Source organism: Falco naumanni, chromosome 8 (assembly GCF_017639655.2).
Source record: "Falco naumanni isolate bFalNau1 chromosome 8, bFalNau1.pat, whole genome shotgun sequence".
In the NCBI taxonomy this organism is placed as follows: domain Eukaryota; kingdom Metazoa; phylum Chordata; class Aves; order Falconiformes; family Falconidae; genus Falco; species Falco naumanni.
The window spans coordinates 45,401,396-45,427,685 of NC_054061.1; the positions used below are offsets into that span (position 1 = coordinate 45,401,396).

Below are 26,290 nucleotides of genomic sequence, written 5' to 3' on the forward strand. Positions count from 1 at the left end.
TTCCTTAGATTTTCCACTTGTCATCTCTCAGAAAGATGAAATGCTGCTTATTCTGGCTAGCAGTGCTATGCAAGTTCTCTTTTAGTCATGAAACCAACCCTGCTCTTTATCTTTTGGGGTGTAACTGCAGAGGTCTGTGATGGCAGCATATCTGGACATACCTGCACAAATTTCAGTCTGGACAGTGCAAGCAAAAATAATGATGCAGAGAGGGTTTTCAGGCGAGCCACTCATCCACCTCTTCCAGGTCACAAACCTGATGGTATAAATGGCATAAAATTAATGCTACCATATTGTCACTCCTAGTATTGCTCAGACTAGCTAAACACTAGTGCATATGCTAGTGCTACAGCTTCTATAGCAATGTGTGTTCCTAGTACATCCCAGGCATGACCGCCACCATGTTTTCTGGCCAATTTTTTTAAGCTAAAAAGGGAGGCAAGCCACAGCAGCCAGAGAAGCAGAACTGCTTCAAAGAACCTCAGTACTAAGCCTGAGCTGAACTCTGAGCCGGTCTTGAAGGAGAACTGAAAAATACGGAGCAGGTGTCCACCTTCAAATTATCTGTGTCTAGAGTTTCACATAGTTTAAGCTGGCATAAACCATCGCTACTGCTAAAAAAGCACTTCCAGGCTCTGTCCCCTCTCAGCTGCTCATATCAGCCCCTGCGCCTCTCCTGCCTTTGTGCCGGCACGAGTCTTTGTGCAATCACCCGATGACCTGAATTCAGATCTGGGTGAAAACTGATTGCTTTTCCCTGCAGTAGCTTTGCCTCTGCAGCCCAGTTCACTGCACAGCCGTGCAAAAGCTGTGCTGGCAGAAGGCAAGGTGGGCAGCGCAGCAGCAAGAACAGGGCCTGCCAGGCAGGGGAGGGGTGTGACGGCTGCTTTCGGCAGGCAGGATGATTTAAACGACCTGGATGTATGCATGAAACTATATTTTCCATGCTGAAAGGTGGTGAGACACCACTGCACACCCAGTGTGGCATTAAGATGTAGAGACAATTCATATGAATCCTCTCAACTCTAAAACTGAGTTAAAAGTTACTGGACTGCCTTTATCTTTTGCCAGTGGCTGCGGCTTTACAATAACTTTTGTTAGCTTTTAAATATTTTCTTTTTCTGCCTGTTCCATATAAATTGAAGAAACCTGAGATTAGGATTGAGTTCTCCAGAGCTAATTTACAAGTTTCCCGGTTCGAATCTGCTGCCTCAAAAACAGGGGCAAACCATACTGCCATGTGTTGGCTCATGGGTTTATATGGTATTATGGCCAAGCGAGAAACTGCCATTACTCTGATTTCTGACGTTTTCTAGCTAATTTTTTAGTTTTCATAATGGAAAAAAACTTGAAAGGATCTAAAGACTCACTAGCCAGAGGGCAGAAAGAATACAAGCCCCAGAATTCACACTTAAAACCTTGTAGTAATTCCAGCTTCAGGATAGTGTACCACTGGGTTTGGATGGTCCTTGAGCAGGCTGCTTTTGCTCTCTTGTCCTCTAATACAATAAATGAAATTACACGTTTTAACCAGCAGCATGTTAACACAGTGTCTGATGCAGACTCGGCACTCCTAGTCTTGGAGTAGGAAATATTAACCACCCCCTCATTTCTCATGCACTACTGGAATAGTTTCTTTCTTTCTGCAACCAGGGCCTAAAGTCAGACATGATAAATCCCAGCTCTGCAGATACACAGCCATAGACAAAATGCCTGCACAAAGTCCCCTAGGCAAGAGACCTCTGAACGCAAGTGTTCTGCTCTCTGAAAATGCCTATGAATCAAGAGATTTAACATGTAAATAGATTTTAAAATAATTTGACTAACTGGCAATTGCCTCAGACAGGAAGGATAAACAAGTTACAGCATTTAAGAGACTAAGTATGTGGTACCTCTCCCCCTCCAGAGCATGAGTTTCATGTGATTTGCATTTGATATTTGTTATTTCCTTTAAAATGTGGCACCTTTGATTGACCTTGTGTGGAGACTTCTCCAGGTTCACCAGAAGGTCTGTTCACAATAAAGCACGAGCGCTTTCAGATCACACAGAACGTGCCTGAAAGTGCCCTATGAAGGGGAAGCCAGAGCATGCCAGCCTCCTTCACTGCTTATCCTGGCAATGCTGAGCCTGTCCCGTGGGTGAAAAGGGGCCACCAGCACCTGCTTTTTGACTTTCTTAGCATCTTCATGTACTTATTACTCTGAGTGCCTAAGATCTCGCTGAACTTTATTCAGGTTAGTTATTATGGCTCAGTGAAATAATATATCTCACTTTATGCCTATAAATGTATACTTGTGCTCCACTGGTTTAATCCAACTGTTTTTTTATGTTCCCTCATGCCAAAATAACACACCTTGGGGAAGAGCCTCTGATGTTGATGAAATTATTGTATTTGATTCATCGGTAAAGTGTTCTTCCATGATTCACCTCGATACCATACTACATCTTTGTGATGTACAATTAACGTATATGATTCATTGCGATGCTGCACTCCTTTTTGTGATTCATTGTGCTACACAGCTGATTTTTATATGGCAGATCTACACATACGTGTAACAACAGTCAAGTATGAGAGCTCATGAGGGGCTGCGATCCTCCGGTGCAGGTAAACCTGCAGTATACGGACACTACGTCAGCTGGCGAGTGTGGTGCGAAGTGGCAATGGGCGCTGCTGACTCTCGCATGACGCTGATACAAAAAGTGTACTGTCACAGCCCTGTGATGCATTTGCCTCAGCAGAAAAATTGTTTGCCCCCCAAGTCTTTTGAGCCACTTTCCTCAAGCGTGACAGCTTATCTTCAATTTGCAGAATGTTTTTCGCAACAGCAGGGCACCTCCATGGCATTAAAACGTTTGGGTAAGGAAGGCTCCGTGTGGCTTCCCTGCGTGGAGGTGGGCTGACTGTGTGTCCTTCCTGACCTGTGGCGACCATCCCGAGGGCATGGGGGCCTCATGAGCGCCATGACCCAGGGGCTGGAGAAGGGCAGGCCGGAGGCCTGGCTCCAGCAGCGGGACCTGCTCCCTCCCCACTCCCGGGGACCTCCAGAGCCCCCGACCTGCGCCCACAGCAGCCCGTCGGCCCCAGGCTACCTCCAGCACGGCGAAGATGCTGCTGCTGATGGGGGAACACCATCCCGGCTCTGGGGGCACAAAGGTAAAGCAGCGGATTTTGAAATCACCGTCATCTGGTCACCTCGGTAATACTTTCAGCTACATTTTGCTAAGCTGCCTGTCACTGGGGCAGCACCCCTGGAAGGACGGCACCCGCGCCTCCAGGGCCGCGGCCACGGCGTTGTGAGGGGAACGCACCGAGCGGGCAGGCCCGGCTGGGCCCAGGCGGCTCTCCCTGACCTCGGCGCGGGCAGCCACGGCGCAGGCACCCCGGCCCGCCCCGGGCAACCCAGGCCGCCCTTGCAGCCCGCGCTCCAGCCCGCTCGCCCCACGGCGGCTGCCGCTGCGGCCGGGGCCCGGGCCGTGCGGGGCCGGGCGCTCCCCGCTAGCCCGTGCGGCGGGGCCGAGGGGTGGGCACGCCGCCCTCCGCGGCCGGAGGCGCTGCCCGGGGCCGCCCCAGCCCCGCCGCCCCGCACGCCGCCCGCCGGCCCCGCGCCTCGCCCCCTACAGGCGGGGCGGCACCCCCAGGGGCGGCCTCGCCTCCCCCGCGGGGCTCGGCGCAGAGCGCGGGGTGGCGCCGCTGCGAGGCGGCGCGGGGGCGGCGGCGGCACCCCGGCACCAACCGGAAGCGCGGGGGACGGAGCGGGAGACGCGGTCGCGCCGGTTCCAGCCTCCCTCGGCGGCCCCGGGATCGGCGCCGCTCGGGTCCCGCCAGCCCGGAGTCCCTCGGGGAAGGTGAGGTGGGTGAGGCGCCCCCCGGCGCGCCCGGGAGGGGGGCAGCGGCTGCGCGGTGGGTGCGCGCTGCGCCGGGCGGGGGGGGTCGGCCGGGCCGCGGGGTCGGGCTGGGCCGGGCCGTGGGTGTCCCCGCCGGGCTCGACGTTTCCACCCGCCGAAGCAACTTGGCAGAGCCCTGGCGGGGGGGGGCGCCCGGCCGGCCCGAGCCCCGCCTGACCTTGCGTCGTCGCCCCGGGGCGCAGCCGCCGGCCGGTCCGCGGCGCCGGCCAGCGCCGTCCCCCGCCGGCAGGCAGCGGCGCCCACGCGTGGCCGTGCGGCGGGGCGGGGGTCCCGGGCGCCGCCGGGAGCCGGGCAGGGCCGGGCGCGGTGGTGCCGGTGCCCGCCGTGGGGAGCGCGGGGAGCGGCGGCTGCGCGGGGCCGCCCGCCGGGACGGGGCTGGCGGCGGGACAAGGGCGCGGGGCCGCTGGGCTCCCCCGCCCGCGGACGGGGCTCGGCACACGGTCACTTCACCGGCACCTGCTGCCTTCTGGTGATCCGGGCGTTAAATCCCGCGGGTCGGGCTGTGAGGTGCCACTGCCCTTCCCTTCCGTTTTTTCCTTCCCCCCCCTTCCCCCCGCCCCCGGAGTTCGCCCCTTTCCCACCAGTATGCCTTTTTTTTGCCTTTTTTTTTTTTAGCACGTGTGTGGTGCGAGCCATCCGTTCCCCCTCTAACCGGCATGCTTTGCTGTGAGGCTTAGACAGAGCCATCGCGAAAGCCATGGATCATTACTTTTTCGAAATTCCAGAAGCAGAAATAATTTGAAAGCACTGGATTAACTGGGTCGCTGCCTGAAAACATCATAGCTTTCCGCAGGAGGCATGCGGTTAGATGTTTTCAGGACTTTGCCCTGAAATTGTAAGTTCTCATGAGCCTTCTTGTCCTATCTGCCCACACTGTGCTTTGCGTACCGGTGGCGTTGTGTGAATCATGGCCCGGCACAGAAGGGCCACCAGAACCAAGGACCGGGACCCAGCAGTCGCGCCCATGCAAGGACCCTGCGGCCCAGTGGGCTGGGGTGCAGGTTCGGGTGCCTTGTCCTTCAGGTGCGTTGTTGCGTGCATGCTCCTGGCAGGCATCACTGACAAGCTATAATGTCAGCTAAGTGAGCAGTTTAAAGTTTCTCCGAGATAAAATGTTTTCTATTTAAAGTGAAGCCTTTAAACCTTTCAGTCTGTGCTATTGACATAGCTCGGGTCGAAAATAGTTCTTTTCCTGAAGCACTCAAACTGTTTAGGCTGAGTTGAACTCTCTTTCTGTAGCACTGATGGTTATATAAATTCAAATAAAATTAGAAATGTTATTAATGGAAGTTATGCCGAATTCTTAGGTTCTGACAAAGGACAGGCTCAAATGTTGTTGCTCCTGTAACTAAGGTAGGCAGAGCCATGCGTCCAGTCTCACTGTCTGCAGGGCTGCTGCTTGGTCTGATTAAGAAAGTTTAGGAATTGTAGGGGTTGTTGACTTTGTTTTAACTTACAGAGAGATCAGAAGATTAAGATATATTTAATTTGGAGTTGTGCTTGGGGTTTGTTTGCATCTTATCCGTCAGCAGTTCATGATATGATAAAAGGGTCTTTTATTTATAAATACTTCCTTCTGCAGTGTCCCTGGTGGCTCACTATCACTGTAACTCCTTTTCTGTTTTCTGTTTAGACAAGGCAGCGGTTGGCCATGTTTTGGCACTTGACGGGGGGGGGTTGGGCTTTTGGGGAAGGGGGTGGCTTTTTTTTTCCTGCTTTGAAAAAAAGGGCTAAATAAATACGCTGCTGCAGAAATCCAGGTTGATATGCTCAAGGACTGTAGGCCATTGGTTGGATAGAAAGGATGATTTGGGTCTAAAAATGGATGGTCAAAGATCCTGAAAGCAAATGGGCTGTTTTCCCAAATAAGGAAACTTGGCACATTCTGCTGTGTATTTTAAGATAGCACAAGTGTAGTGTGCTACTACTTTATTGGCAATATGTTGGCAGCATGCCTTCCGGAAAGAAGCACTGAATCCTGCTTCGTGGAACCAGACAGTGAAGTGAGGGCAGTGAGTTGTGTGGTTGTTTCCTTTAGTAAATCGCAAAGGTTTTTCCTGAAGTAATCAAATATTTAAGCAGCGTCAGGTGCACGTGTAAGATGAGGGATGCAATTTTCAGTTCAGCAGCCATACACTGAGCAAAATACGAGTTGTAGTTACTGTGCAGTTTGTGCTGAATTCTTTCCAGCCTCCTGTCTCTAACTTGTAAGCCCTTCAGTGGAAGCTCTCTATGCTCCGGGAGCAGTAGCTGAATGACAGATAGTAGGGTCTTCTGGCTTGTACGTGGAATAGAGCAGAGAGCTGGGCATGGCAGCACTTCCCCTGCAGTTCAGGCTGGTTTTGGGAAGCTGGGAGGTACGAGCACATGTGTCTGGATCTTCCAGTGTTACTGTGCTAGGATGCAGGTTGGGGCAGCCTGCTGCTGGGTTGGTTTGCAAGCCATCCGCTTGGGTTCTTGGGGGTTCTCTTACCCTGGGAGGGGGGAATCAGGGGGGAACAGGAGGTGTGGGACCTCAGCAGGGTCTTGGGAAGGGACCCCCATGCAAGTTACACCCACAAAGTGCTCTAATCGCAACAAGCCAGTGATGGCAGATTGTTTCCTACACCAAGCACTTACTGCTGTACCGAACTGAGCTTATTGTAGCTTAATAGCTTTCTGCAAAGTGACTCTGCGTAATAGAGTCCTGACATGTTAAATACTAATGCTTAATAATGCAAAGCCTATTAAATGCCGCCAAATGTGGCTCAGATCTGTTTCTTTTTAGTGTGAAACCAACAGCTTCTAACAGCATGCTCAAGTAAGTTACTATGAGGAAAAAACTGACACAGGAGAAGGTGGGGATGTTGTTGCAAGATTACAAGCTCATGTTGATGAGTAGAAATAGAAAAAGGAGAAAGTTGTTGTTGTTGTCGTCACCAAATAAAAAAAAAAAAGATCCCGTAGGAATAATTGAAATAACCAACAATTGAGTTATTTCTTGAAGTACCTGTCATTCACTGTTTCTGAACTGACAGTTTCATTTCATCGACAACAAGCGACAAAGTCAGTTGCAGTTGACATGGTGTTTGCCACTGCTACATGATGACAGCAGTTAAACACTTGAAACTGTGTTAGTGGGGAAGGATGGTGCTGATGCCAAACCTTGGTTGTGCTGTCTGCCTGCGTGCGGGGGAATTGTCGTAATGCTCCTGGCCCCAGCCTGGAGACCGTGATGCAGAGGACTGCTCTCCTGGCTGCAGAAGCGTAAGAAATGAAGAGGTGCCTTGCACTGTTGGAATGATGTGCTTGTTTTGGATGCAAGTGTAAGACTGTGGAGTTCAATGAAATACCTGATTTGTTTGGTTTTTTCTCAACCAATGGTATAAACTCAGATTGTTAAGTATCTTCTAAAAGAGGATGACAAGTTAATAACTGTGTGTGGATTTGTTGCATGCAGTTGTGACTCTAAACAGTTGTTTTCTCAAACATAACAATGAGATTGATCTGTCTAATTGAGGATTAACTACCTTGCATCTGCAAACATGGAGTGATATTTAAACAGGTCTGTGCCTTCATCTAGAAGGAGAAAACTGTATACCTGACTTAGGCTGTCATTAATTACAGGTCTCTAAGTAGTGTCCCATGCAAATCTGCCTTCCCTGGAAAAAAAGCATCTGGAAGAATCTGATACAAATGAATGAATCATTCTTGAAATTATATTGCTTTATTGTATGCTGGTGCCCGTAGCATCTGCAGCTGATTGACTGCTGTAGATAAATTTGAAATTGGGGAAGGTGTTGAAGGAATGAGCAGTAGCTTCTGCAAATGCTTGTGTGCTGGGCACTGTGTTGCGGTTGCATAAATGTTTAGGTAAAGTTTTAAGCAGCAAGGCGTACCCATCAGTAAAGTACTCACTGGTATTTATCAAGTGTCTGGTGTGCATGTTATACCATCTTGAGGTCTGTTTTCTGTGAAACCTTGGAATAACATGTTCTATCTTAGCGTAACTTTCAGAAGTCAAATAATTTACTTGTTTATACAGATTATTTGGTTCTTCTGGATGAGCAATAATTTCAAATAATTTGACAGTTCTTCAGAATGTTGAATTTAGATAGGAAGGCTAGAAATGTTTGTTTCCTGTGACCTGTTTTTCTTTAGTTTTATGTTCCTTCTGCCATCCCAAACACAGCCATCTGCTATCAGCTGTTCACACTTTCCTGTCAAATTTATGGTCCAGTCAGTGCATACGCTTTTGCCTGTGAGTAGCATTACTTTTCTGAGTAATTCTGTTGTCAGTAAGGAGACTGCACTGAAGCATAATTACCCATATGCATAAACATGTGCAGGGCTGTGGCCTTAAATTGTGAGGTCTCTGGGCTGGGAAGCTGACCTGTTTTATTTGTCTATAAAGTGTCACCTATGCTTGAGACACTGTGTACACAGCATTAATTTGGAGCAGCTGCCGGAGCAGAGGCGGCAAATGAGCTTTTGTTTCTGAAGCAGACCTGGCAAAGAGCAAAAAGTTAGAACTAGCTTTGCCACCCTCCTGATTTGCAGGAGTGACTGATTTCCTTTCCATTGAGCTTTCTCTAAATAAAATGTGTGCAAGAGGGTGCAAAAGATGTCTCTGGGATGGCAGGAAATCACACAACAGTGACAAGGTTGAAACAAGAGCAAAAGGTCAGCAGAAGAGTTCAGGCACTTGTATCAGGGAAGGAACTGGCAGGCCACTGGAAGGATGGACTTTATTTCGTGTCCCATGGGTAACCCCTGCTCGTGACTCACGGAGCTGGAGAAAGAGCGTTCTTGTTCACTCACCGAGAGCTTTGTAGGCTGGCTGTTGCTGAAAGGTGTGCTTGAAGCCTGCCCCCTCCCAAACACTATGCCTTCTGTAAACATAGTAAGGTTGTCATGGTCTTGTCAGTGCTTGCGTTTGCAGTTACGGGTGGTGAGGAGATGTAAAACGAAGCAGGCAGTTTCAGCAAAGGCTCTGTGCAATATGCCTTATGCAATATGTAGAAAAATGTTGGTGTCTTCATCTCTCATTTGGAGAATAGCTGCAACCAAACAGTGCCAGACATTTCTGGTCAAATGATATCTCAAAATGTTAATCAGATTAGCTGCACAGTCAGGCTCGGGGTGAAATTGTGTCTTTGTGTTTGTTACAGAAGGGACTGGGATAAAGGCGTTTTGGCAGTTGTCAGTGCTCGGTGTATTACAGGTGCATTTCCCAGCCCTGGACAACATGTAATGTGCGGGCTCCATCTCAAAAAGCCCTAAGGGTTGGAAGCTCCCAGAGGACACCGTATGTTCTGGTACTGTTGTTAGAGTGTAATTTTGGAGGTGTAATTTTCACCAGTAACCCAAAAATCTCTTATCTCTCTCTCTTTTTTTTTTTCTTTTTTTTTTTTTTTTTTTTTTGAGGCGGGGCTTGTTTTTTTCAAACCTGTCTCTTTCATTTTGTGCTGGTAAGTTTGCTTTTGTTAATTGCAAGTATAGTAACTTTTGCTGGTAATGAAAACTACTTTGTCTAAGCTGGTGCAGGCATGCAGATGGTTCTGGAGGATACTGTGTCCTGCAGTCCTACTAAGGACCTGAGGCTTCCTGATCTTACACCATTAAAAAAAGATGCCTAAAATTAGTGATTATTCATGCATTTAGATGATAGCGTTTCTTGGAATTCGCTATGGGCATAAGCTTTTATCGCTGTGAAATCTCCAAGAAGGACGTTCTGTTCCCCTGGCAGCAGACATGGGATCATCTCTTGAAACTGCTGACACCGGTCTTGGCATAGGCTGCAGAATTTCACATACTGTAACCTAGATAAATTACCGTGTACTTGTGCTTTGTTACAACATGCGAACAGAACTGAGTCACTCGGGAAGAGACATTTACCATGGCCAGGTTTTTCCACATCCTCGCGCGGAGCGGTCCTACCTTGCCGCGAGCACCGGCAGCACGCGTGGTGCGTGCCAGGTTGCCGCTGCCCGCCTGCAGGAAGGCACGCTGTGTGCGTGGCCATCGCAGCGGGAGGGCTGGCGTGCCAGGCGTGCCTGCGCTCCTAGGCAAGCTTGGAGCAGAGGGCACGCTTCCCGGCCGTCGGTGCGCTTCGCTCGCGTCAGGGAAGGCAGCGTGTCGCCTGCCTTTCACAGAGCCGCTTCCAAGGTGTTCGGAAAACGTCAGTATCGCTCTGAAGAGTATTTTTAGTCATTTCTGTCTCCCAGCTGCTCCTAATAGCTTGTGCAAATTATGCAAACATTTGCGCAGCCTGTTGGAGTGCGAGTTCCCAGGCTCTTTTCCCTACTGTTCCCCACGGATTTTACTGTAGCGTGTTTGTGGTGACAGGTTCTGGTTTGGGGGTGTTTGAGCATGAGTTAGAAAGTCCATAAGTCCTCAGAGCATATGCATTAATGAAAGCTTTTCTCTTCACAGGTTTTGCTGTGGTATATTTTGTCATTATGAGATGTCGTCTACAAGTGCTTCATTTGTGCAAATTAGATTTGATGACTTGCAGTTTTTTGAGAACTGCGGTGGAGGGAGTTTCGGGAGCGTCTACCGAGCCCGATGGATTTCTCAGGACAAGGAGGTGGCTGTAAAGAAGCTGCTCAAAATAGAAAAAGAGGTAAGAGTGTACTTTTCATTCACTTTGCTGTGGAAACAAGGACAGAAATTATTTTCTGGTGTCTCCTGTCCTCTAGCTAATGGAGGCAAACTACCTTGGGCTGTTTGTTTGTTTAATTGCAAAACCCCCATAACTGGATGATGTTACAGTAAAGACACACTGAGGGAGCCTCAGCTGAGGATGCTGCTGATTTAAAGCATTATTATACTGTTTATTGCCCTCTCCCACTTTTCTTGTTTAGTAGCTCCTCTCTGCTGTGGTCCTAAGGAGGAGAGCTAGCTGCACCTGTGGAGCTAGTAATTTCTCTTTAATACTGCTGGGCATGTTGCTAGATAGGAAGAGGTAGCGTTCACTGTCTTTGCCTGCTTCCATTTTCTCCCGTTTACATCTGGTCTTCTAAGCTCTGTGGTTTGCATCTGTATGTTCATGTGTGTTGCTTGGAGTTGTCTCTTCCCTGCCTGCTGCAGGTTGTGATCTGGAGCTCCACTAGCTCTGAGATAATCATAGCCGTGCTTCAGCTTGGTCTCACCTTGCAGTGAAGTTTAAGCCTGACTGTTCTACCAGTCACCTTCCCACACGGCATCCTGTGCACCTGAAAAGGCAGACAGGTCCTTGGCAATCCTGTGGGAAAAGGCAGAATTAACTTACTGCACATTTACCAACTAAGGTTGGTTTGAGTTTGTGGGGGTTTTCTGTCTTTTTTTTTTTTTTTTTTTTTTTTAAGAAGACTTTTAGGTTTGCCTAAAAATACTTCCTGATCCTCAGCTTTGTACAGTCCTAGCAGAGACGCACTGTGTGTGGTCCTCACGGCGCTCCAGTGTGCCTGCTGCTCACCACTGCTGATGCAGCAGCGAGAACACACCAGTGTAGTGATGGGCTGCAGAGTTACTGGACAGATGTTCCAGCACGTTTATATCCAACTTATATACAATGTTCTCGAAGTGTTTGAAGAAGATAGTTATAAGCTTGAGGATGGCAGGGCAGTGCTGGGCATAACATGCTTGGTAAATAATCAGACACCAAAGTTCATCCATCCACTGCTGCAGCAGCTGAGGTAGCATGATTACATCATGCTTTGAGGTGGGATAGGCATGTTTGATTGTGATTGAGCAAGTTGCTGTCTAAAATAATGTGGCTTATGATTTTTCCAGGATGGTTGGAGATGTACACCTTCAGTCCAATATTCATTTGTACCATTCTCTTTGATTCTACTATTTGTTAATATCAAAAGATATACAAAGACAAGTAAAATTGGTGCTATGCAGTATTGTAATGTGCTCCTTAAAAATCAACTGGCTGGCAGATCTTGGTACTGGTCAGTGAAGTATCTTTATTGAATAGGTGTGTTTGTGGTGGGATTTTGCAGGAGTCTGCTAAACCAGTTGCTAGATACTTCAGGCATTTTGAAAGAAAACTTAAAAACAGTATTACTGCATCTTGTGATGGCATAAACCTTAGTGGAATGGGAAATGATAGAGAAAGTAGGACCGTCATATGTATTGCTTGACACAGTTGGGACGTTCAAGAAAAATATAAACGTCCAAATACAATGTTTAGCTTGTAGTAATGAGGCATACAGGTTGCATGCTAGGAAAAGGAAACTGCTGGAAAGAATTTGGTACAATGTAAGGGTTTATTTAGTAATTCGTAAGACTTGCAGCTCATGAAGAGCTCCTATCATGGTGCTGTTAAGTAAGTTAGGTTAATGTCTTTGCATATCCAAGTGAGGATCAAGTCATTTGTAAGAACCAGGCGTCTTATCTTGGTTATGTGGCGCTGGGGAAATGGGCGTTAGGCAGTAGGTGCAGTCCTGGTTCTGCTGTGTTTAAAAGAATGTCAACCAACTGGAGGGGCAGCCCAAGGCGGACTGCAAAACACAAGGAGTGGAAGGCAGGGGGGCTGTGGATGGGTGCGTGTCGGAAGGGTGTGATGCACATCATTCAACAGGATGACTTGACAGAAGGGGAGCAAGTGCCTTCCAGCACAAAATTGTTTATTTTCCTTCAGACTGATCATCACTTGCAGCTTAAACTCAACAAGACAGGTTATAGTTGGAGCAGTTTGTTGTGGGCACCTTCTCTCGAAAGTTTTCTGGGGAGACAGCAGATAGGCAAGTAGTGATGCCTTAAGTAAGTCTGGCTAGTCTTGCCAGAACTTGTCTGTCAAAACCCATAGGAATTAAAAAGTAAAAGCTTGTTTAAAAAAAGTACATTTTCATATGAAGAAAATGCTGGACTCGTTTAATCTAGTGCAAAAAGTTACTGCATGAACAAATGGTTGAGGTCTGAAGCCAGACAAATTAGAATGGGAAATAAAGCACAAATTACAAGGAGTGAGGATGACTAACACTTGAAGCAGACTACAGACTGAAAGAGCAAAGGTGGAGAATCCTTTCCGTCTCTTCATGTCTTCACGTTGAGATGTCTTTTTGGACAGTGGTTTTTGTCAAGTTGTTGAGCTCAACACAAGAGCAGCTTGCTGAAGTGTAGTGGCCCGTGATGTACTAGAGGCCAGCCTCTGTGGCCTGAAGGTCTGTTCTGACCCTCACGGCTGTCGAGTTGTTTACACATGTAGTATGTTTGTCTGTAGTGTTGACAGTAATGAATGTCTGTGACTGAACTGTCCTGAAAGTCACAGTGAGTCAATGGCTTTTCTGATAACAATAGAAAAATAACTTGCCGTAACTGTATGTATCTGTTTAGTACATATTTGGATGGTTTCCATTTAGTCCAGAAAATTAATTATTACTCTTCCTGGTTTGTTTGAAAGGAAGTATCCTTGTAACTCTATGACTGATTGTCTTGTGTTTCTGTTAACTGCTGCCAATAATCCATAACAACTGATTAAAGGGAAAACAGGACAGTTGGGAAAAGCTTGCTCAGAGGAATTTCTTGCTAGCCTCGTCCAAGGGCACAAGCCAAGTCAATAGAGCTGTGGTATCATTCTGCAAATATGTTGTATCTGTGTTTCATTTTATTAAACAAGCCAATCGAAACCAGCAAAGATCCTGAAGACTTCATATTAGCCAAGTGGCTAACAAGTTCTAACATGTGAAACAAAGCAATTTTTGTTTCAGGATATAGCAGCATATCGAACTAAAATGTAGGCTCGGGAAAACTTACAAATACTTGGAAGGGTGTTGCTCAGACAGATTTCTTCAAAACTTTACAGTCTCAGAAATGGGAAGACATCTGCAAGGCATTAACTTTTTACAGACAGGCGTTAAAATGTGACTGTATGGGAGGAGGTGCATGTTTATGTGAATAAGGTACAGCTAAATAGGTCTGCTGACAAAAATAAATGTGCTGCAAGGCCTTGATTAGAGTATCAGATTTGAAAACTCCGGACAAGACTTCTGCTGGTTAAGTAAACCATAGGAGTGTGTCTGGAGTGATTAAATAACAGCAAAACCACAATTGAATTGCTATTTTACTATCCCGTCCAAGCACTTTAACAGTTTTAGGTTTTAAGCAAGGAACAAGAATTCCATGTGAATTGTTTTATGGAAAATCAGACCATCAGCATGATGTTTATGATGCATGTGGCAGGAGTAGAAATGCCTCCTGTAGTACAATGCGTGCTTGCTCCTTTTGCCCTAAGTGATAATTATGTGTACTCACTGAAGAAAATCGCACACCTACTACTCGGGAAGTTACTTGGTATTTTTGTGAATGATTTATATGAATTACTGGATAAGCCTGTAATTTGGCACCCACCGGAATGGATGGGAACGATTGGGCCCAAAGGCCTTACTGTGCAAATTGCTGGCAGCTCTTTTGACTTCATTATCTTGAGCAGATAACTGGAGGAGTGAAATGTTACGGATGTTGCTTTATGCCTGGCCATGTTAGCTTTTCACTGAGTAGCACTCACCTCTTTTGATTGTACCTCTCTGAAGCTCACCTCTTGCTTGTCACTGCTTTTGAAGGCTGTGCTTTCGGTGGCTGGTTTTTGGCAGCTGGCATCTGATCTAGGCTGTAGTTCTTCACCAGGAGACTTATTACTGCTGCAATTTTACCTGAAACTTGAATTTAATTTTAATGTCACTGCTCTGTGGAAGTACTCCCTGATCCATGAACTGTCTCTGTGCTATGGATGAACAGCAGTATTGCACCTGATTTGCTTGCTTCAGCTGTTACAACCGTGGTACTTCGGTAGGAGTTTGTTTGGTTTCATGCAGTACAGCTGTTCCTGGATTCCTTCAAAATGCTGGTTGGTGGTCTGTGCAAACTGCAGGAGGGTGATGGGAAAAAACCCCAGTAAAATGTAACTGTAATCTAGTTAGGAAATACTTCTGGTCAACTGACAGAACTGACTTCTGCATGAAAGATGTTAGATTGAATAGGATTAACGACTCATGCTTTTTGTTCAGTCATGTCTGTGCAATGCATTTGAGTTTTATGAGATTCAAAAATAAAAACATGTTTTTACTAGTTCTGATGCTATATTGCTGGAAGTCTTGACTACCATAGAAATAAATTTTATATTTTTAGGTTTTCTTGTATGTAGTATGTGTGCAATAAGCTTTAGGGGATCTTTTAATGCTTCATAAAATTTTTCGTACATATATATAATGCAGGGTGGTATAATGCAGCTTGTTCACTTTTTCAATTTTATGATCCTCTTCTGGAAGGGACTGTCCAGAACACATGGATTGTGCCCGTACCTTCCAAAGGGGATGAGTTAAGTATAACCACGTGCATGTCATTGGACTTACCTCACTCATGTCTGTAGTCCTAAAACAGAGCATGTGGTAATTTTAATGTGGGTCATAAGAGTAAGGACTGGGAATGACTTTCAAGAGTAACAAGAAAAACAAGAGAGTAAAATAGGGCAAAACAAACCAAACTGAAACTGATACTTAGCCCTGACAGGACTAAAAATAGTAGATGTTCTTTTTGCTCACAGTTTGTATCTGGTATTGGTGCTTGGGTGCCAGCCTTGGCTGTAGCGAAGGACAATTTTGATGCTTTTTAATTATTTTATTAGCTCTTTCTAGGAGCTCCTACTCCTTTACCCCCCTCATGTCTGACTTGGTGAGTATTGAGAGTGGTTCAGGGTAATATCTGCCAAGAAATGTCTGGATTTACCTGGTTCCAGCTCGGAGCAGGGGGATGGCAAACCCTGTGTTTCCAACCTGTGGTCCTTTTGTGCAGGTGCTATTGCTAATGAACAGTGAGAGGGGGCTTAGAGTGCGTGCGGTATAAGGGTCCATAAGGTGCAGGAGTCAAATATATGAACTTTCCAGACGTATCTGTGCCTATATTGGAAAATTACAGACTTCATGAAAAAATGAAAGGTTGTACATCCCCAGAGTAAGTGATCTTACGGGAACCCTTCCAGCTCCATATTCATTTAAAGAAATACTGCTATATCGTGTTAACAGCTGAAAGGAAATAAAACTGCATTTATTATACCAGAGGGGTGTCTGAAGATGTCTTTGTTTCTTTTTTACGGAGCCATTATTTTGCAGGCTTTTCTGTTTCTTTTTTATATTTTGGTAAAGGAAATGGCATAGAGCACTCCTCCTGGTGCTGACTGTATCAAGAGGACACTTTGTGGACTGTGGAAGTTGTCAAAATGGGTTCAGATGCTCCAGCTGTTGCATAATATGTATCTTGCAGAATAAATAGTTTTGGATAGGGCAGACTTCTGCAATAAATCTCTGCTTTTGAGTTTGCCCTACTCTCAGCTTTCATTCAAGGGGGATTTTCTGGAGGACTTGATTTTGTAAATGAATGTCATGTTTTCAGATGTCAAGAAAGTCACTGCATTAGATTTTCTTAGTGGGTGCTTTGCACAAGACTGTATCGTAAGTGTTGAGGGGTCTATGTGTTGCAAGCAAAATGATACCAAAACTCCATTGGTATTTGGGAGATACCAGTATAATGTAAGACAATGTAACATTGCCGAAGAACAGGCTTCAGTTCCGTTTTGTCTGCTTCAAGAAGAAACTTAATTCCGCTCTGTCTCTGCTCCCACAAAAAGATCTTAAAAATTTAACAATCCAGGCACAGAAACATGCTTGTCTATATTTTGCTACATTTTATTGTAGCAGATTTTTTTACTTGTGTAAAACATTTTTATACCACGCTTTTCATTAGATGAGTTAACGTTTTTCACAGTTGCTTCATGTAAATAATGAGTATTTGTAGCACAAGTTGTGTGGCTTACTGAGGTTTTTTGACCAGCTTCATTTGAGATTCTTACTTACAAAGGCTTGTGTATACTCGTTCTTTTAAATCAAGCCAGTTTTGGCATAATTTGATTTAGACATCATCTTCAATGAAACTGGCATGTCAGGGCGCAGGCTGGCAGTCTGTGGCTTCAGAAGTTATTTTGAGTCAGTTGAGACATAGTGACTGTCAGCATTGTCATCTTAGCTTGCAATAAATGAGAAGCGATTTCGCAAGTGCTGGGAATCTGGCTGTAGTCATATTTTAGAAGTTACCTTATCCTTTTTTTTTATCAGCTAAACCACCATATTTTGTACTGAAATTGTAAATAATTAAGCACACATCCTTCTGTTGACTGGTGGGCAGAACAGTGACTACATAAAAAAAACTTGATAAACAGGTAAATTAATAAGCTAAGATGCACCAGATATATCTGTTGTTCCCTATCACTTGACTCTTAAGTTGCCCTAAACTTTGTCCAGGTGAAGCAAAATTACCTTGCATGTGCTGCTGGTCAAGTTGCCATAGCTTGGTTGAGGCACAGGAGCGTACTGTGTGCCTGATCCCTGGGTTAGGAATATCTCTGTGAGGTTTGGGGCCTCTTACCTCAATTATCTTTAATCTTGTTTTTACAGAAGGTGCAACAAGTTTTTATGCCAGCATTCTACAAATTATGGATAAATGTTGTTTAGAATAGGAGAAAAAAACTGTCTCTGATTATTTAGAAAGCACTCTTTCTTATCCTTTTTGCTATCCACAGTACGCAGCCTGTTAGGGTATTATTAAATATTATTTAGTTTCATAATTAAATGTCATTGTGTCTTGTCTTAATTATTGTGTCAATCTGCTGCAAGTTTTTGTTTGACAGTGGGTTGCTCAAGTTGCCAGTAGATACCTAACCACAGTTAAGGGGATTTTTCCTAGTTCTTTATTTTGCTCTAGATATGTTTCTCCCTTTTCTGTTTTCTTTTTGCATGGGCTCAGTTATTATTTATAATTTGGAGGAGAGGTTCTGTTGCTTATTTCTCTGCCAGCAACCCTTGACATCAAACGGCAGCTCTTCTGTTTCCCCTCCCACGACATTCTCTGACCTCGAGCTTCTGTTAAAGTGATCAACTGCAAAATGGTATTTTTGGATGTATAAGCTGTCCTGAAGCTTTGCTGTAGAACTCTCATGGATATGGAAGAGAAGCTTTTCTGTCAAGGTGGTGTTTTAGGCTGTTGCAGGCTCAAGTAATTGAGGGTTGGTTCAAGTTAGTCTTATCTCTTCATTTGTCTGACTACATAGTTTTCTTAAAACAAGGTTACAGTACAAAATTGCGTGGCAGGTGAGATCTAGTGGTAGCTTTAGAGTATGGTAAGTGTGTGTTTGAGTCTTGGGTGCTTTGAGGGACAGCTGACAATCTGTCTGTGACATGCATTGAAGTCTCTTGGTGTTGCAGTCCCTGTGGACACTAATTAAATAATTTGCACTCAACTGCAGCATATGGAATTATTGTTTCTGATACTACCAAAGTTGCTGTTGAGGTGTGTGGAAGTATTGTTTAAGTCTAACACAGTTTCTGGCTTGTTGAACGCCTGTGTGATGGTACAAATTAAGTTCGGGATCTGTGCTGGAGTTGATGTGATCTGTGTCTGGGGTCCTCAGTCTTGTGGAGGCTGTTTTTCACAGAGGTATCCGAAACCGAGCACTGAGGCCACAGTCTTTGGTTGGGGACCCCAAAGTACCTGCCATGCACATGGCAGCAATGGAATTTTGAACAACATGTTTTGCCCTCTTAAGAGGGCAGTAAAACACTGAATAGGACTAGGTATGTCCTCCTTTACTTGCCTTCCCCGCCCTTAATTTTTGACTGGCTTTGCATGAGTTGCATAAGGGTCTGGGGCACAAGATTACTTGAAAACAACGTTGAAGAAGAATATATAAAAACATATATCCTAACTTTAAGGGAAGCATAAAAATAAATCTTTTTAATTGTAATGATGCAACTAGGACTGTAAAAGTTACTTCACATTTACCTACTGTCACTTGTTAAGGTGCTGATAGAAAAAGTTTTCCTTTTTAAGTGGGCAGTATAAACAGTCACAAAGAAGCATTCGGACCTGTTTATGTTAGCTGGAAGCTGCAGAGGAGCCCAGGGAACAGCTTCAGCCTTAACTCTTTCTCTCATACTCAATTAATTGCACTTACACACGGGGGAGATGGGGCCAGTAAGGGCAATACAGAGCTGCTGTCTGACCCAACTGCCTCCAAGCTGCCCTGTTTGTCTCCTAAAATGCGTTCATCTGTTACTGCTCAGCTGCTGGGGAGGGATCCAGTTTGCAAATACATGTTCATTTATTAGATTAGTGTTTAGTGAACCTCCATTCTGCATAATTTCTATTCAAGAAAGCTGGCTCCACTGGGAAACTGGGGGACTCGAGTAATGGTGATGGTTCCTGTGCCTCCTCTGTGTCCCCTGCAGCTATGGTGCCTGGTGAGCGGGGCAGCCCATGGCACACAGGAGGGACCCCCTACGGCTGCAGCTCCTTGGCGACATAGTGCCTGGACCCTGGATGTCACTGGAAGGGGACAGTTGCCACACATCTTCTGCTTCGCTTCTTCTGACTCTAGTTGCTCATTTATTTTACTCCAAAACCTCTGAAAATTGAAGTTTCTTATGGATAAATATTGTAAGTAGGGGAGAGAAAAAAAAAAAAAGTGTCATGATACGCAAAACCCGCAGGTGTGTATCAGGCACTTGAGTTTACAGCAGCCAGATTGAAAATAAGCATGGTTTGTAAAAGCCCTTGAGCTGCTGTAGGAGAAGCGAGGAAGCTGTTAGTAGACGCAGGAAGACAACATGTAGTTGCTTTGTACAGAGTTCATCTTTTGGAAGGTAGAAAAACCAAAAGGCAGGCATGCAGGCTGGGCGGGTGTCAGCCTTTCGATGGAAGCTGAAGCTCTCTGCAAGTTTTTATCTGGCACAGGCAGAATAGGAGAGGTGAGTAGGTGGTTGTTCTGGAAACTTGTTAGAATAATCTAGTTGCTGCACCCTCGGGTGAGTGAGCAACATTTTCCGAGAGGATATCTTTTCCTTTTCCTTGGAAGAATCACAGAGCAGAGAAAATGTAACTGTGCAATTAGAGGGGGGAAAGCACAGAAATCATTCATTCTTTGTCTAATTGTATAATAACCTTAATTTTAGTAATGTCAGATGAATTTGAGGCAGTCATATCAAAGATGATAGCTTATAAGTAGTGATTGGTGGTTTTCCTTTTCAGTGAACTGTGTACTTTTAATCTCCTAAACCATGGGAAAAGCTTTTTTACTTTTGACTTCCATGCAGTGTGTCTGTGTGTGCTGAGCTGCTACATGTGATGCAAGTACGTAGCAACAGATGGGTAACATTTGGAGCTGTTGAATTGCTCTTCGTTTTGGATGTTGCCTTGCTAGTACCCCCTGTAAGAGTTTGCAAGGGCCCTAAAGGCATGTATGAGATCCAGAACCCCACTTACTGGGGCCACACATTTCGGAGGTCTGCTCTTAACTTTTGCTTTTTTGGTCATTTATGTATTTATACCAAAGTCTTTGTTATTGTAAAGTCTTCTCTCCCTGCCAGTGACCCATCTGTCCTGAGCAGAAGTTGGCAGTGGTGTGGTTTCTGGCACTGTCCCCCAAGTGGTTTACTCTGTTCCCATTGCAAACAGCTTCCCTGTTGGTGCTACGGTTCTGGACAGAGTCCTGCGATTTGTCATGGACTAGGAATAAAGCTCTGTTCTCCCAGGGTAAACAAGCATATTGTTGTTACTTAATAAATCTGAAATCCGAATGATGAAACCTCTTGCCTTTTCATTACTCTTGTTTCTGTGCTGTCCTGTGAGAAGGGAGAGATTCCCTGCCCATTACGGCTGTTACAGAGACAAATGTGGAGTAACAGCACTAACAGGGTGCCTGGCTCAAGAAATTCAGGGTGAGTGACACTTGATTCTGTAACAACGCTGGCATCGGCTGTTAGCTCAAGTGACATGGTCGTTGCCTTGAAACTGTGACCTGAGTTCCCTTTCTGGGAAATAAAAAAACCCGCAGACCCATTTCAAAGACCAGGGCAGCTGCTTTGTTTGTCTTTTAAAATCTGTATCTCTGCCTTTTTGCTTGGTCAGTGTTTAGAACCATTAAAATGTAAACGTGACATGGGGACTGAGATCCTGCAGCTAGAGCTCCTTTATAATTACATATTCAGCCACAACTGTACAAAGGAAAATGAGAGTCCCTTTTCCTTTATGTACCGTGTTTCAGTTTTGCCTTAGGTTTAAATTGGCATTTTGGACTGTGTTCGCTGGAGCCACTGAAGAGCTTATCAGAAAAGGAAGGAAACAGAGGGAGGGAAAGAAAGATTTCCAAATGACAACCTTTTGAATAGTCCAAGTTCAATCCCTAAAACAAAAAGTGGAATCTTTTTTTTTTCTAAATAATGTGCTCTACGGTCTCACCTCTCATCTTGAGAAACATGAAAGAGCAAGTTAAAGAGATGACCCAAATCACAGAGTTCCTTTGAAAGAAGAAATTCAGCTGTTTTGAACACTTACAATCAAAGGAAGTGGTTTCCCTAATTACATGAACTATGTGAAAGCTCTCAGAATAGCTCTTCCACCCCAGGATTCCTTGCACTTTAGAAGTTTGCATAAAAGCTCACATGGAGAATCAGATGCAAAGTGTTTGATTCAAATTTTATTAGGCAGAAGTGAGCATACATTCCTATCTCTGGGTTTGACAGCTGGTTGGGTTTGGACCACAGTCCAGGGTTTGATGGATTTCAGTCTTGTACTTTAAAATCTTTCACTCTTCAGGTTCTCTGGTGAGACACCCCTTTCAAGAGAAAAGTAGAAATGAAAAAATGGAGAAGGGATAGAGGGGTCCCTTTGTGAGCTTTCTGTTGAGGATTCTTCTTAGGCTGTTCATGGTTGTGAAAATCCATCCCTGTACACAGCGTTTAAAAGAATGAGGAATTTTAATTCCTCTCATTTTAAAGAAGCTGTGTATCTTAAAATATATATTTGGAAGAACTGGGATCTTAATTCTACGACTTCAATGTTATTCTAGCACCACCATTTACTTCAACCCATCAGAATTCTGAATTCACTAGAGACTTTGAACAAAACCCCAGTATTTTCAGAAGGTTATTACACCTTGTGTTTCTTTTTGTGCATATAAAGGTATGTTAGTCTAAACTAAAAAGCGAGAACATTATGAAAAGATGCAGGACACTTCTAAAGGCTTAAAAGCTCTTTCCTAACAATTTCCTTTTCAAAAAAAGAGGTTTGCTTTTTTTGCTGGTTTGGGAGTAGTGGGAGCAAGCAATGGAGAGCTTGAAGCAGTATCAAGATAATTTTCGAATGTAGGCACCTGAAGTTAGGTGCATCATTGGCCTAACTGAAATGCTCAGGTTTTGCCAAATTTTGGCAGAGTAAGGTATAATTTTATTTTTGCTCTGTAGGAGGTGTTTTTATTTCTCAAACAGTTTATTAGCTAAAAATGTAGTTAGGTTTTTAGCAATTTATGAGCATTCATCACAAAATTATCTGTCCTGAAAGTGCTAAAGACAGGTATCTAATCTTTACCCAGCTAAAACTAAAAACGATTCTCCCTTTCCAAACCATCTCTGAAACTAACAATGTAGTACTGTCCCTGTGGATACAATATGGAATAATTCATGGTTGAATTATTAATAAATAATACTTGCAAGGTTTGCAGTTATATGTGAGACCATCACACTTGCTCTGCACAACAGTGATCACCAAATGGGTTTATATTCTCCACTCAGTGCCAACTATGGTAATTATATCCAGATTTGATAAAGATAGAGATAATTGATGAAATGGGCCTTGAAGAGAAATCTCTAAGCCCTCCGAACTGCAGCAGTTCAAACTCAGGAAGGCAGGCAGGTGGTGACTGCCTTGTGGAGATACAGGATCAGCTGAAAGCTCTTTATAGTAACACTGTATACTAATAACAAGATGCCACTAATTCCACCTGAAGAAGAAATGTTTCTCTGGGTACCTTTTCTCTGCCAATACTGCATCTTTCTTGTAAGAGAGTTAGCCTTCCTAAGCTCCACGGTGGTTTTTTTTTTTATTTCTCTTTTTTTTTTTTTTCCAGGCAGAAAGGACTTTCCCTGGGATCAGGGAATTGCCCCCTGTAAGTGAACACCCTCAGCAGGACGGTGGTGTTGCAAGTAAAGTGCACAGCACAGCAGCCGCATATGTGGAAGGGGAGGGGAGATGTCATGTAGCATTATAGCACTCTGACAGGGTGGAAAAAGAGTTCTGGCTGTGCCCTCTAGAGAGACGTGTCTCAGGCAGCGAAGCTTTGTGATCGCTATTGCTAGAGGATGATTTTGCTTGGACGAAAGAGAATGCTTAAAGTCGTGCCACCCTTGCTTGAGCTGAAGGTGGCATGGAAAATTATATCTGCTTGTGTCTGATCCTCAGTGGGAGCTGATTTCTCCCTGAATGTAAATTAGAATGGTCCTCCGACAAGTTTTGCATACCTTTGGTCTTGGAAAATGGGAAGCTGTGGTATATGGGATGCTGTTATTCTTCCACACCAAAGGAGATGTTGCAAGTTTGAATATGCTCTGTGCCACCAAAACAGCACGGAGCTCCTGGGCCCTGGATCCAGCTCATGTGTGTGCTCTGTTCATTGCAGTGAACCTTGCCAATCTAATCCATGTCATACTCAGAGCATAAATAAAACAGTAATTGTGCAAGGACTACAGGTATTGCTAGAATAGGAAGAAATGCAAATTCTGTATGCTGCACTCAGGTTCAGACTGGGATTGTCATTAGCTGCAGCCTGATGCCTCCTCTTTGGCTTTTCAGGTACAGCCCATGGGAGAGAGGTTTCATTAATGGTGTGACCCTGGTCCTGAATTTGCTGTGGGCTCATGTAATACATTCCCACTTCCTCTTTGCTGTTTCATGTATTGTAGGTCCTCAGGAAGCACAGTGCAGGGTGATGGAGGAAGTAGTGCAAGTCAGCTGTTTTGTAATCACAAAATAGATGATCCCCAATTTATTAACCAGCCCTTTAAATGTTCTTAATTCCCCCTTGGGTATGTGTGTGATGCTTCTCTCATATTTATTTCTGATGTGTCTGGAATTTTTCTAACAAAATGGTGGAAGAAAAATTCAAATTAAGTATGAAGGTGCACATTACTGGTGTGGAAGTAGAAACTTGAAAATGGAGAAATGCTAGAGCTGAGTGTGGTTGCAAGATGTTCTTTGCCTTTAGATGTTTACCCTAAAATACACTGTGGTTACACTGTGGAACATTATTGCAGTACTGTTATTTTTGCATTTAACTGTATTCTGTTTACCACTTTTCCTACATCTGTCATCTTCTAGAAATTTTCATCTGTTTGTGTGTGTGAGTTAGAACAATTCTCAGAAACACTTTGTACATGTTAGAGGATGAGAATTAATGGTATGTGTGATGCTGTGATTTTTCCACATTTCCAGGTCTCCTTAGAGGAAATGCTTCCGGCTTGCATGTGCTCCCTTCGACCAAACCATCACAAAGCTGGAGCAGGTCTCAGGCTTTGCGTTCTCAGTTTGGCTCATTATTCAGTTTAGCTCTTTCTGGTGGGTTTGAACCACAGAGCCAAGGTTGTAGCACAGACATGGATGGAGGTTATAGTACCTCTGGTCATTCTGTTGTAACTTTAGGGAAGGAACTGGCTTGGGATAGTGCTCTGTGGTTGGAGAAGGGCAATGAGAAGGTCAGACTTTTGGCTTAATTTGGTGTCCTGTGGTGGTACAAAAACTGCGAGTTCTCTGCTCCTTTCAAGTCTGCGGTTCACAAAACTTACTGCCTCTGCCTTCGAGGGATACCAGGTTACTGTAACTAGTCTCTCTTTCTCTTCTAGATAGGTTCTATCTAGATTTCCACTTTGTATAAACTGGATACTGATACTGATACACTGACACTGGTATTCAAGTTACTGCCTTTTTAGATGATGTATTTTGAGGCTGACCACTTCTATTCTTATATAGATAATGTCAACATAATTTTTTTTTAAAGTTTTCTTTCTGAAAGCGATTTTTTAATAAGGATTAGAAATGAAATTATTTTGTCTTAGTAGAAAGAGCTTGAGCTACCGTGAAGGTAGGCAGAAGAATCCCAAGAAAAAAATAAACAGTTGGTCTATTTTCCCATAAAGGTAAAAGCTTGAAGTGTCAGGTTTTGTTTAGTTTTAATTTTTTGACCATCACTACCCAGTAGGGGTAGCATTTGAGCCAAGTTTCTAAGTCAAATACAATTTTCAATCTTAGACAAAGAAGACTGACTTTTCTGAAAAGCAGATAGGGAATTTATGTCCTGAAACTTTAGTTTTGTTGGGAATGGAGACTCTGTTCCCTAGTGGTCTAGGTGGTAGCGTGGACGTAGCCAGAGAGCTGCTATGGAGTTTGTTGTTCTGGTATGGCATGATGGCATGGTTCTGGTTAAAGGGCAGTGACATGCAATTGGAGAAGGTACAAATCAGATTTTGGTGGAGTTGGAAGTCCTGTGTTTCCAGAGGCTGTTCTTGCCAATCCCAGCAAGGTGAAAGGGAGATCTCGCTGTAACCTGAGGAAGGGTGCTTACTGCTTAAGTCATGGTAAAGAGAAAGAAGACTTGCTAAGTCACAAGAGGAAGCCTGCTGCTCGGGATTCAGGAAGGAAGGTGATCTGTCACTAATGCATGGTAAAACCAAAACTGGAAGCAGGTTCGTGATGAAGACTTCACCGTGATTCATGGTGGACTGTTTTGACAGTTGCACATAAAACCATGGCGTGCATCATGCAGATAATGCATTCAGATAGTGTACAGCAGTCAGAGATTCAGATTATGGTGACAACTCATTTTCTTGAAAACCCCAGGTTTTGTGAGCTTGTGCTTATGGCATAGGTGAATGTGCCAGGAAAAATGCTTGTTGTCCATGGAGGACTCTCAGACGCTTCAGCGGGAGAACATCTGTAGCTGGCAGCTACTTTCTCTCCTTTCTTTTATGCCAGCTGGTCACAGCTAGAATTTCTGTGCTGAAAGTTTTATGTCTTTTTTTAAAGTAGGTGGTCTCTGCATAGGGGGTGATTCTTTGCTTTTCTGCAGGGGCAGGTAATTTTTGAGTGATAACTGGGGAGAACCTTCCTACAGAGCTCTCATAGCCCATGGGAAAAGCAAAATCCCACATGGTTCCCCAGCAGCTGGTGTTAATATGTGAGAGACGTAAGACATCTTGTGCTGTGCTGTTTCATGAGCAGGCTCAGCTGCCTGGTTGAAGATCGTTTTCTGGAATTGTAACAATCACTGGGATTCCAGTAAGAGGGATCCCCACCAAATTCTGTCCCTGTCATTAGGTACAGTAGGTTGGGTTTATCTGCTCTTAAGATCGGTCTGAAGTGAGTGCGCATCAAGAGCGTGATGACACTTTTTCTTGGTTAAATTACAGTTTTCATGATGAAGTTGGAGAAAATACTTCAGTAGGAAGATCATAGCTGCTTTAGAGGAGTGGATCAGGATTCGCGAGTACAGCTGCTGCTGTCTCTGGTGCAGTCTGTACTAATTGTTCAGCAGAAGCCACT

The 26,290-nt window shown here is 44.6% G+C and overlaps 1 protein-coding gene across 6 annotated transcripts in view; it reads left to right on the plus strand.

Moving 5' to 3' along the window:
- The first annotated feature begins 3,670 nt into the window (after positions 1-3,670).
- MAP3K20 (mitogen-activated protein kinase kinase kinase 20) overlaps positions 3,671-26,290 on the plus strand; it is a 92,175-nt gene continuing 69,555 nt past the window's right edge. The window contains exons 1-3 of one of the 6 annotated variants that reach the window (XM_040602584.1): positions 3,771-3,847; positions 4,523-4,742; positions 10,322-10,511. In XM_040602584.1, coding sequence (XP_040458518.1) covers positions 10,353-10,511 — 159 coding nt within the window. In that variant the 5' untranslated portion in view covers positions 3,771-3,847; positions 4,523-4,742; positions 10,322-10,352. Of the gene's footprint in view, positions 3,853-4,522; positions 4,743-9,953; positions 10,068-10,321; positions 10,512-26,290 lie in introns of those variants that run through there. The other 5 variants (XM_040602586.1, XM_040602587.1, XM_040602589.1 and 2 more) reach the window with 5 other exon arrangements.